The sequence below is a fragment of the Otolemur garnettii genome, unplaced genomic scaffold (genome assembly GCF_000181295.1).
Source record: "Otolemur garnettii isolate 467f Iridium unplaced genomic scaffold, OtoGar3 scaffold00148, whole genome shotgun sequence".
NCBI classification, from domain to species: domain Eukaryota; kingdom Metazoa; phylum Chordata; class Mammalia; order Primates; family Galagidae; genus Otolemur; species Otolemur garnettii.
The window spans coordinates 3,967,690-3,980,354 of record NW_003852543.1 but is presented as its reverse complement, the minus strand read 5'-3'; the positions used below and the strand labels follow the sequence as shown (position 1 = coordinate 3,980,354).

The 12,665-nt window shown below is 49.3% G+C and overlaps 1 protein-coding gene across 1 annotated transcript in view; it reads right to left on the bottom strand.

Moving 5' to 3' along the window:
- CNNM4 (cyclin and CBS domain divalent metal cation transport mediator 4) overlaps window positions 1-9,880 on the bottom strand; it is a 45,950-nt gene extending 36,070 nt beyond the window's left edge. Inside the window, exon 1 of the mRNA XM_012811067.1 lies at window positions 8,479-9,880. Coding sequence (XP_012666521.1) covers window positions 8,479-9,880 — 1,402 coding nt within the window. The remainder of the gene's footprint in view (window positions 1-8,478) is intronic.
- Between the last annotated feature and the right edge of the window lie 2,785 nt (window positions 9,881-12,665).

Below are 12,665 nucleotides of genomic sequence, written 5' to 3'. Positions count from 1 at the left end.
AAAAAAAAAAGATGGAAAGTCCTAAAAAAGCTATCACTAGACATCAAAATATTCAAAGTGATTCCTCTTGGTCATAGGCTTACGTTTAGATTTTTGTGCTTTTCAAAGTTCCAGCCAATGAGATGTATCTTTTTTATGGCTAGAGAAAAATAATAAACAATAATAATAATCTGGGCATCATGGCTCACACCTGTAATCCTAGCACTCTAGGAGGCCAAGGCAGGTGGATTGCTTGAGCTCCTGAGTTCAAGACCAGCCTGGGCAAAAGCGAGACGATGTCTCTACTAAATACAGAAAAAGAAAACAAAAACAAAAACAATAAATGGGGCGGTGCCTGTGGCTCAGTGCATAGGGCAGCAGCCCTATATACTGAGGGTGGCGGGTTGGAACCCGGCCCCAGCCAAACTGCAACAAAAAAAGTAGCCGAGCATTGATTGTGGCAGGCACCTATAGTCCCAGCTACTAGGGAGGCTGGGGCAAGAGAATCGCTTAAGCCCAGGAGTTGGAGGTTGCTGTAAGCTGTGACACCACTGCACTCTACCAAGGGTGATAAAATGAGACTCTGTCTCTAAAAAAAAACTGAGGCAAGAGGATCACTTGAGCCCAAGAGTTGGAGGTTGCTGTGAGCTATGACACCATGGCACACTACCCAAGGTGAAAGCTTGAGACTCTGTCTTAAAGATAATAATAATCAATTAATAAATGGAATAAGAATAGCAATAAGGATTCTAGACTTCAGTCTACGAAATAAGCCAAGAGTCCTTAATGCAGTCGCAAAGCCTCTTAAAACAAGAAGTTTGGCACACTCAGTGTGAGGAGAGGAATAACCAAAGTAGGGGACAGGCGGGAAGCAGGAGACACAGTGAGGCAGCTCCCAAGACCAGCTTGTGTCTCCCAGACAAGGGCTGGACAAATGGCCTGGCAGCGCCAAAAGGCTCCTCCCCACTCCCTCAGAAGAGGGCTATCTCAGATACCTCTGGGGAATTCTGTAATCCTCACACCTCAGAGTAAGCTCTGCTGAGACAGTCAAAGAATCCCTAAGACAGAGAGCCAGCCCCAAGCCCAGCAAGGCAGTCCATTTCTACCCTAGGCTGAGGTGAAGGAACCAAGAGGCTATCTTGAAATCAGTCACCAAGACAGCGATAGAACCTGGTCTGTGCTCCCCTCCACATACACCCTCCCAGGCTGTACAGTCTTTCAGAAAGAAACCAGCATGCAGGGCGCTCACTGCCCCTGCCCTCAAGGAGGCCAAGGCCTACAGGTAAATGGAACAAGAGGCTTGGCTCCTTCAAAGAGGCCAGGGTTCTTTCCCCTCAACAATGCCCTGGCTGTTCAATTAACCACTCAGGGGATGACTGCACCAACATGGAGAGAAGGCACGTGATCCACTGCACCTCAAAGTCCTTCCAGAAAGGGTGGAGCAGCAGTCACCAGAGGCACCAGGCTGCTGCAAAGGACCGATCAGCTCATTTCTCATCCTACAATCCTTGTCCACGTTCTCCCAGAGCAAGAGGTAGCAAAGTAGAAAATGCCATGTCTATCTACCGTAGAAGATTCAGCAGAAATGTTACCTCATTGGAATGCGATTTCCAGACTTCCACTGGCAAGACAAGCCTCCCCTTCCCAAGGGTCCCATCTCCCCAATCCACTGCTCCCATAGGACAGCTCTGTGATTCTGCATTCCTATGCACTCATTTATTTTCCAGGTTAAGTATCTGCACAGTACTTCCCGTCCTGACCAGAGGTGTGTAGGAAAACATTGGAGCTGGGTTTCCTAAAAAATATAGGACCTCTGAAAAGTAATCATCAGTATAAGATAGGGCCTGGACAGACACAAGGCAGTGCCTGCCAGTACACAAACAAGAGCTGCAGGAAGAGACCTGCAATGGAAGATGCATGAAGCTGCTCTCAGTTCTGGCTCCCCTGTGGGATAAGCTTGTAGGCTGCACGGAGCCAACCAGAGAGGAGGTACAGCTGCCTGCCGGCTGGCATGCACCAGGCCTCAGCACGTGTCCGTGCTCCTTGCCCACAGCACTGCAAGCACTAAATGGAAAGTGAGAAGGAGCCTGCCTGGCTGGCTTTGGCAGATGCCCTTGCCCCGTGCCCAGAGTATCAACCTTGAACAGGCAGCTTCTGTCATTCTCAGATACACCTGCCTCCAAGCAGCTTCTCGAGATCAAATTTCTGACTGGAGACTGTCTCCAAGTGGAGCTGATGGAGATCAGGTGCACAGCAGCCTTGGCTCTCCACTAGTCTCAGGCTGCACTTGCTGAGCACCGCGCAGCAAACATGCCATCCCACAGTGTGTGCTTAGCCCTCATCCCATCTGACCTGCTGAGGAAGCTCCCAAACACCAGGCCTTTTCCTTGGTCCTTTTTTGTCTTCTTCAATGAGCCACTTCAGCAGGCTGTCCATACTACCTCACATTCTGCATGCTCTGGGCTGACTCCACTCCTGAACTCCCTATGGGCCTTTTCACCTGCACGCCTGCCTAGAAGATACTGTGCACTGTTGGCCAGGGTCAGCAGCACAGGCGGCACAGGAGAGCCTGTTAGAAAGCAGCCGTGAGTTACCCATCCACTGAGTTTACCCAGGCATTCCGAGTGCATGTTCATGTGCGAGAAGCTCTGGCACACACAATGCTGGGCACAGAGAAGGAACCTAATGCCAGGTAACATGGTGATTACTACCACCCTCCCCTTCCTCCACCCTCACCAAACTGCCCCTTCATCCTCCTTTCCCTGCTGCAGTTAAATGACACCATCATCAACCAGAATCCCACGCTGGAAGACTCAGATGTTCACAACTACTTCCGGGGCCTGACTCCCACATCTCCATAATGATTACTGAGTCCTGTTATTCTGACTTCAGAAAAGCTTTGTTTACATGTCTGTCTCCCTGGTAGATGGTGAGTACTATGAATAGGGCTGTTTTACTCATCTCTGATTCCTAACAGCCAGCAGTATCTGACACATAAGCTTCAAAAAGTTAAATGTCTGTTGAACAAATGAGCGGCAGCCGGAAGAGGGGCTGTCGTGGAGGATACGTTATTTAAGGTGTATCAGATGACAGGAACCAAAAGTGAATGCAAAATCCTGTAGTGTTTTTTCTTGACTTTATAAAGTTGTATCAGGAATAAAATTAGATAGGTGCGCTGTGGGTGAGGTACGCTGAGGCTGGCGGGTTCGAACCTGGCCAGGGCCAGCTAAAACAACAATGACAACTGCAACAAAAAAATAACTGGGCATTGTGGAGGGTGCCTGTGGTCCCAGCTACTTGGGAGGCCGAGGAAAGAAAATCGCTTGGTGGGTGGCACCTGTGGCTCAATGAGTAGGGCACTGGCTCCATATACCAAGGGTGGTGGGTTCAAACCTGACCCCAGTCAAACTGCAACAAAAAATAGCTGGGCGTTGTTGTGGGCGCCTACAGTCCCAGCTACTTGGGAGGCTGAAGCAAAAGAATCACCTAAGCCCAAGAGTTGGAGGTTGCTGTGAGCTGTGATTTCACAGTACTCTACTGAGTGTCAAAGTGAAACTCTGTCTCTAAAAAAAAAAAAAAAAAAGAGGGAAGCACTTGGGCCCAGGAGTTTGAGGTTACTGTGAGCTGTGACACCACAGCAGTCTACCCAGGGTGACAGCTTGAGACTCTGTCTCAAAAAAATAAATAAATACAAATAGAAAAAAAAATTAAGTAGGTAAGAAAACCTGACAGCACAGATGGAAATATGGGAGGGGTTTATTTTATTTTACTTATTTATTTTGAGACAGAGCCTCAAGCTATCGCCCAGGGTAAAGTGCCATAGCATCTTTACAAACAGCTCACAGCAACTTCCAACTCCTGGACTCAAGCGATTCTCCTGCCTCCGCCTCCCAAGTAGCTGGGACTACAAGCACCAGCCACAATGCCCGGCTATTTTTTGGTTGCAGCCATCGTTGTTTGGCAGACCCGGGCTGGATACAAACCCACCAGCTCAGGTGTATATGGCTGGTGCCTTAGCCACTTGAGCCACAGGCGCCAAGCCATGGGAAGGGATTTAATGAAAATATTTCTAGCTTTTTTTACCTTCCAATTTACACCCCAATAACTTGCTGAGTAGTAGTAACAAGTCCAAGGTCATTCAGGTCAGTGACTGTCTGGGTGAAGTTTACGCCCAGGTTTACACAGAGGTCCAAGATGGTTATAAGGCAGGTGGGGAAAGATAAGATGGCTAAAGATGAACTAAGTGCCTCGGCTGGGCAGGGCAGGAACATCCCAGAGGGAGGAGCACAGTCCCAAGCTGGAAGGTGGGTTTCAAGGCAGGGGTGGGGGTGGGGCTTGAACTTGAACAGTTACATGGGAAATTCACTCATTACTTTGCTTCAGGGTCTGTGAGAGGGTCAGTAGTGAAGGCAAAATGCAACCTGGACTGGGAGTAGCTGAAGGCACCTCTTTTCTAACATTCCAAGCTGTAGACAAACCTACCTACAACACCCAGTACAGCAAACAGTTGTAGGCTGGTTTAAGTGGAAGGGTCAAGGTTCAAATTTCATAAGGCTCTCAGAGGCCTAAGGGCCTGTCTCACCACCTAGATGGTCTTACTCCTGAGGTGCTGCAGTTCCTAGCCAACATGCCTTGCACAGGGCTCTGTAAATAGTTAATGCTGAGGCTGGGTGTGGTGGCCAATAAGGCCTAGACAGGAGGATCATTTGAGCCCAGCAGCTCAAGACCAGCCTGGGGCAACACAGCAAGACCCTGTCTCTACAAAAAATAAAAGTAAAAATGAGGCAGTCATGGTAGTGTGTAGCTACTTGGAAGCTGAGGGAGGAGGATCATGTAAGCTGAGGAGTTCGAGGTCACATTGAGCTATGATAGGGCCATTGCACTCCAGCCTGGGTGACTGTATGAGTCCCTGTCTCTGAAAAATAAAAACTAAAAATTAAAAAATATATCAAAGGCTTACCGCCTTAAGTGATAGGCAGAGGTAGCTGGGAGGCTTACCTTTCTTCTAGGGAGGCCCAGCCTCCCCACACACACCTGCACTGACTCCCCAAACCTGCCTCGAAGTGTGATTCACCTAATGATGGAAACTGTAAACTGCTGGTAGCCCGAGACCACTTACTGGCAGGGAAACTGAGGGACCAAGAGGGAAATCGCGCAACACACTTGAGGTCCCAAACTCTGCTCCTTAATTCCTGACCAAATTAAATACACAAGTCATCACAGGAGCTCCTGTTGGTCCTGCACAAAAGGACCAGAAATCCAAACCCTGATGATGGCACACTACCCATTTTCTTTATCCCTCCTCAGTGCCTCAGAATTCATTCTCTCCCTCAGTATTCATTCACTTACAAATTCAGTTCATGACATGTTACTGAGTCTCACCATGTGCTAAGTGCCATTTGGTGACCAGAGATACACCAGTGAACACAACAAAGAGTCCTGCCCTTTGGAACTATATTCCAGAGGGAGAGACAGACCGTTGTATCAACACAGTAAATCAGCAAATTACACAGATGCTGGAGAGTGATGTGTGCTATGAGAAAATGTAAAATTAGCACAGGGTAGGGGAGATTGGGAAGGTGGGTTGGAATGGAGGTACAGTTTTAAACTACATGGCAGTAAATCCCTCATTGAGACCATGACATTAAATTAGTGTCAGAGAAGAGAGAGCCAGCCATGCAGACTTCTAGGGAAGAACATTCCAGCTTGTAGGAGCAGCCTGGGCAGGGAGCAGCCTGGTATGCTGAAGAACAGGAAAAAAGCCAGGGGGGCTTGCCAGACAGTCATCTATTCATCAGTTCATTCACTCATTTATTCAACAAACATCGAGCCATCTCTGTGCTACACACTGAGTGGCAAACACACTAAAGAGGCATTTTCCCAAGAAGCTTCTAATGCTGTGGGGAAAAGAGGGAATAAATGGGCCCTAAAAGAGGATTACACTGGGGCAGCAGAACTCCAGCAGAGTCAGGCTCAGGCCCCTCTCCTAGCTAGCAGTGAAGGAGGGTCCAGGGAAGACCTTTAGAGAGACGCTGGGCTAGATAGTTGATCCCATGCTGATGGGAGCTGCTGACATCATTGCCTGTGCTAATCTTGCTCTCTTGTCTGTTTTTGCCAAAGAAGCCTTTCAAACACCAGACTTGTAAAGATACCCTTGTAAGCTGCAGATGAACACTAGGTGTTTACCATGTCCTGAGGGTGTCAGCCTAAAAAGGTAGATGCCAGATGGAAAGATCTGAAAGAGACCAAACCAGGGGCAACTCAGAGCAAGATGGGTTAAAACTAGTTTTCAGAGACCTCCGAGAACTGGAGGAAGGGATAGCGCAAAGCCCCTAGGGGTGCCGGCTGCACTAGAAGACCAGGCCTGCTTTCCCACTCAGCATCCCCTCCAGGGCTCTGCCTCAGGCTACTGGCCTTTGTTAAGGAGGAGAGTCCTGTTGACTCAACACTCAACCATAAATCTGGGGAATTCAGCTCGGCAGAGCTCTGGCCTAAGAGATGCTAGCTTGGTTTTCCCAGTTTAATGAAAGGGTAATTCTTCACAAGACTGAGTCCAAAAACATCCCAGGAGGTACCTACTCAAGAGAGCTTGGGGCTGGGAAGCCTAGTTAGGCCAATTCATACTGGCTGTATCCAGATCCCAGCTGCACTGCTGGAGATGTGCTGTTCCTGTGTCACAAGCAATAGTCCCAAAGACTATAGAGGTAGCAAAGAGGAAGTGCCCTGGAGAGTCCTAATCAGGTTCCTGACCAAGCAACATGGGGAGAAGTCTTCAGGCCTGAGGCTTTGGGTCAGGGTGGGGCACAGATCCTCTCTGCTATTCCGTCCTAGGCTTGGGTACATGGGAGAAATACATTCCTCAGTCTGTACACCAAGCCCCCCATAGTCTCTGCTCTCACCACAAGGTATCTAGGTCTCTAGTCTCTGGAGCAAGGCCGCCTTCCCTGAGGCTCTCTTCCACTCTGGCTTACATTACTTAGGTCCTCCTCAGCTCTAAAGCTGAGATTTAGTCTCTCAAACTTACCAGGGAGGGTACTAACCCACCATCCTGTCTCTGACTCAAGCATCTTTTCAGACCAAACCTGGCAAGGCCAGCTCCTCCCTATCCCATTCCAAGGCTGTCTTCCACTCTCTGTTCCAGAAATGACACCAGCTCACCCCCACTAGAGTTCCAAAGTCCCTCCTAGTCCCTCCCTGCCTGAGCAGCCTCAGCCAGCCAGAGCCCTACCCATGGGAAATGAAGCTAGGAGCATGAAAAGCAAAATCCTCAGGTTTAGGATGAGATTCCCCCATTCCTTTCTGACTCCTCATTTCCTTTGGCCTAGGAGGGTTCCACTCCATAATTGGCTTGTTTACTGCCACTCTGAAGACTTCTGAGTAGCAGAGCTGGAAGGAAAGTTTTGTGGGAAGTAAGGAAAGGGGTGTGCGACCTGAGCTTTGAAGCTAGTGAGTAAACGCTCCCTGTTCCTTTCTAACTACCAGAGAACTGGCCAAGAATCCAGGTGAGAAAAAAAACACAAGGCAATGCAAGGCCAGCTGAAGATTCCCAGGGGGCCACAGGAGGGAAGCTTATGTTTTGGCGCCTGGGAAAGACAGAACAATAACCAAAACTTAATCTGCTTGCTTCTGCTGAGTAGTTGAAAGCTTTACTTGGCACTGTCCTGAGCAGATGCCAAATGCAGACCTCTCAGTTCTGCTTCTGTGGGCTAGGAGTTCCAGTGATGTCACTCCCCAGTGACATCAAAAACCTTCCATAAAGTGAAATTTACTAGGTGTAGAATATAAATATCTTAACACAATAACTAAGAAAATGCTGTGAAGGCTATGTTAACCAGTTTGATGAAAACATTTCAAATTGTATATAAAACCAGCACATTGTACCCCCTGATTGCATGAATGTATACAGCTATGATTTAATAAAAAAAAAAAAAAAAACCTTCCATAGCTCCAAGCTCACAGTAAACTTACTGTTCACCATGGGGCCCCAAACTACTTCAGCCTCTCCTCCACTTACCACTGATTAGCAGAGCCTATATGCCACCTAAAGAGGACCACCTGCTGGGCCACAACCACATCTTCTACTTCCCCACTTGGCTTCTATGCTTACGGCATTTCTTCTGCCTTAAGCACCACGCCTGTATTTTTAAAGGCTCCCCTCAAATATTCCCTTCCCTAGGAAAGCTTCTAAATGTGTCACCCTACAGTTGGCCTCTTTTCAGGCATTTGTGTTACTCTGTCCTGCTTCAATAGCTAGCTCCCTGAGGCCTTGCTCTGGCCCTCCAAATGAACAAATATGTCTTATTCAGCTTTGATTCATTGGGGCACTTAAGATCTATTTCTACTGCCCCGAATGTAGTTCATCCATTAGCACAGGAAGTGATGGGCAAAGGAACACGAAGAGTTGCACAAACACAGCACTAAGTTCAGCAGACACAAAACACTCCAAAGAACAAGAGATGTCACAAAGAAATTTAACCAGGAAGCTGCATCAGGCCTTACCTTTCTTGAACTCCTCCAGCATGGCATCCAACTTGGTGTCATGGAAGACAAAGTGCACTGGGTGATTATAGAAGCGGGTGATGGTCTTGAGGGGGGTGCAGTCATCGGGGTCCACGAAGGCCAAGTCTTTGACATAGAGAATATCTACGATATTGGATTGCTCATCTTCATATACTGGGATGCGGGTATAGCCACTTTCCATAATCTCTGACATTGTGTTGAAATCCAGGGTGGCATCGCTAGGGATCATGAAACAGTCTTGGAGCTGGGTCATGATATCCTCCACGGTTTTGGTCCGTAGTTCCAGAGCACCCTGGATCATGTTTAGCTCCTCCTTTACAAGGTCATTATAGGGCTCTGTCACCTTCAACATTTCCATCAGTTTCTCCCGATTGTAAACGGTATGAATCTCCTGGCCCAGAAAAAAGTCCAAGAGCTTGCTAATAGGAAAACTGAGGGGAAAGGTGAGTAGCATAAACAATTTGGTGAGAACAATGGTGTTGGCACCTACGGCCAGACCGTGCCGGGAGCACAGGGCTTGAGGTACAATCTCCCCAAATATGACAATGCCAATGGTGGAGGAGGCCACTGCCATGATGCCAGACCCAATGAGGTTGTCTAGAAGGATGGTGAGAGAGGTGTTGACCAGTACGTTCCCCAGGAGCAGTGAGCAGAGCAAGTAGTTGCCCTTGCGGCGGATAGGCTCAATCTTGCGGGCATACTTTCTCTCCTTCTCCGTGCCACAGTTCTGCACAATGCGGAGCTCCATGGGGTCCAGGGCCATAAGCCCCAGATTGAGGCCAGAGAATATGCCCGACAACACTAGCAGCACGATAATGATTACTAAGTGCAGCCAGAGGGGCAAGAACCTCCCAGCCTCCTCCACCATGAAGAGCAGCGAGTCCTTGTCCGTCCACTTCAGCCAGGGCCCATCTTCCTGGGACCGGGTGCACAGTGCATACAGCTTCATGTTCTCGCTCCTTCGGAGGAACTTGGTGAACACCACCAGCACGCCGGACGTGTTCCCGCGGCTCACATTGACCAGCTGCTGGACCACCAGGTCCTTGGTGAGCTCCAGGCAGTTGGTGGACTTGTGGGCGGTCTCCGCGTTGTCCACCTCGGTGAATGAGATCAGGCTGCTAGAGATGTTGCCCAGGCTCTGGCCATACAGCCTCAGGTTCACGGTGCTGCCCTCAGACACGAAGATGATGCCATCCGGGTTCATCCCACACGACTTGTTGCAGCTCGCTAGCCTCATGCCGAAGATCGCGCCCGGCTGGGGGCTGCCTTCTCCCCGGACCCCCTGCGCCCACAGCAGCACCAGCAGCACCAGCGCCGCCAGGAGGAGGCGCCCTCGGGCCAGCCCGCCGCCCGGGTGCCCGCCCCCGCCCACCGGCGCCATATTGCTCTGGCTCTGCCGCCGCCGCTCTTCGCGCCCCGCCGCGCGGCCCCGCTGGGCGCTGCTCCGGCCGCTCCGCCGCTGCCGAGCCAACTGCCCCGGCCGCGGGCTTGACGTCAGATCAGCGCCCCGCCCGCCCCGCCCCACCGACCCACGCCCCTCATTTGCATGAGAAGCTCCGCCCCCTGCTGCGGCTTCAGCGCCCGCCTTTAAGGGAGTCCGTGCACTTAAGGTGGAGCGGCACCGGAGTGCGAGAGCTGCCGCAGGGTGTTCGCCCCGCCCACCGCCTCCACGCCCTTCGCCACCCTTCCCTGCCTTGCGGCACCCTAGGGGGCCGCTCTGTACTCCAGCGCTTGGTCTCCTCGCTGCGCGGTTCCTGTTCCATGGCTTTGTTTTGGGGTGGTTTTTTTTTTTTTTTTTGGCTGCAGTTTTTGGCTGGGGCTGGGTTTGAACCCACCACCTCCAGTATATGGGGCTGGTGCCCTACTCCTTGAGCCACAGGCGCCACCCTCCTGTTCCGTGGCTTGGAGAGTCTCACACGCTCAGCTTCTTTCCTGTTCCCCAGCAGTCTGCAACTCAGCTCCCTGCAGGCACGGCGAGAAAACTGTTTTTCCTCATTTTGAAAAAGAAAAAGGGAAGCTAAGGGCTTAGGCTGGTATTGCAGCCTCCTCACTCCTGGAGTTTTTGCTGACCTTGCCCCACTTGGTGTGGAAGGCAGATCTGGGGAACTAAGGTTAGAGAAGGGCTAGGCTTATCTCCTGTCATTTCCATTTAGGCACAAATATTTATTGAGCGCTTACTATGTGCCAGGGCGGTGTGTCCAACCTTTTGGCTTCTCTGGGCCACATGGAAGAATTGTCATCTTAGGCCACTCATTAAATACACAAACGCTAAAAAAAGCTGATGAGTGAAAAAAAGAAGGGGGCTGCTCGGCGCCTGTAGCTGTGCGGCTAGGACGCCAACCACATACACTGGAGCTGGAGGGTTCGAAACCAGACTGGGCCTGCCAAACCACAATGACAACTATAACCCCAAAATAGCTGGGTGTTGTGGCGGGTGCCTGTAGTCACAGCTACCTGGGAGGCTGAGACAAGAGAATCCCTTAAGCCCAAGAGTTTGAGGTTGCTGTGAGCTGTGATGCAACAGCACTCTACCCAGGACAACATAGTGAGACCCTGTCTTAAAAAAGAAAAAAAAAGAGAGTGTGCACAATTTTTGTGATATCCAGCATCACAGATGAAGCAAAAAAGCTCTCACATAATCCACATACAGCTCATGGGCCACAGGTTGGACACCCTAGGCTCTGACAGTATAGCAGTGAACAAGCCAAAGCTGCTGCCTATTGGAGTTTACAGGCTACAGCAGAAAAAAGGCAATAAACAAGTAAATGCATAAATAATATTTATTTGATCCAGCTACCTTAAGAGGTAGCTATTATATAATTTCCATTTGCAGGTACAGAAATTGAGCTGAGGCACAAATCTTGGTCCTTTGAGATTGTCATCTGTCAGTCCATTTCTTCATCTGTAGAAGGGGATAAGAATGATAATATAGGACCCCTACACTAAGCTGTGGGAACAGTTGGCCTAGACATTGAACATGACAAGACAACTCTTTGTGAATATTCTTTGCTTTGTAGTAGTTGTTGCTACCTGCCCCTCCAGAACCAAACCCCTAACCTCAAATTGTGGTGACTGGCCAGCTGAGGCAGCAGCTTGTAGAAAGGAGCTGACAGGTGTGGCAGTAGGCCTAGCCCTGAAATGACTGCTTCCTGGACTATTTTAGTGTCAATTAGCAACTCAGGGGAAGACCATAGCTGAGAAGGAAGAAGACAGACAGACAAACATCTTTACGATAATTGCAGAGGTGTGCTCAGATGATCAGGTACGGGTTGACCACTGGGTGTCAGAGCAAGTCTCTTCCCAGCCTGGAGACACAGAATCCACTTTACTCTCTTCCTATAACAACACTTGTGTTTATTTTTATTTTGGTATGCTATCTGCTAATAAAAGCAACAATCAGTACCAACCGGAAAGAACCTAAATAGAAAGGCAATCATACAGTGTTGTGGGAGGAGATAAGGCCGAGACGCCTGATTCCAGAAAGCCCTATTAGCTGGAGTTGAGGGTTCTGCAAACTAGGCCAGCCTGAAGAAATTGCTTACAAGTAAGTTCTCACTTTGTACTGAGTGTTCAGCAATCCAATTTTTCAAGGAACAGGAGTCCCAGGGTGGGCACTGGACAAGACAGCAGGAAAGTAGAACCTTTGACTGACTTTTCTCTCCCTGTCTCCACTATCCAGAAAGAGCCACTTGCCCTGCCTCAAAGTAAGCCCAGCTCTGGAAGGCTTCTACCCAGCCCTCTCATCTCTTCCAGTTAGCTTTAGCACCAGTGTCCTCCTCCACCACTTAGAAACTTTCTCATTCTATTATTGACAAATTGGCTATTTTTATTTTGCCCTTTTCATGCTGTCTGCACTCAGAAACTCTGTACATATACATGGAGTCTAATGACAGAAGCTAACAAAGGGAAGGAAAAATAGATTTTTGAAATACTTGAGTTAAATATGGGAAAAGACGGTAAGGGTTTCATAGTAAATAAATCATTTTTGGTTAAAGTTCAGCTAATCACACCCATCCGTGATTGCATTGACATGCATGATTCAGTAAATAGAGCAGATTCAAGGAAGTAAAGAGATAAATTCTGGGCAGTGCCTGTGACTCAGTGAGTAGGGCACCGGCCCCATATACTGAGGGTAGTGGGTTCAAACCCAGCCCCAGCCAAATTGC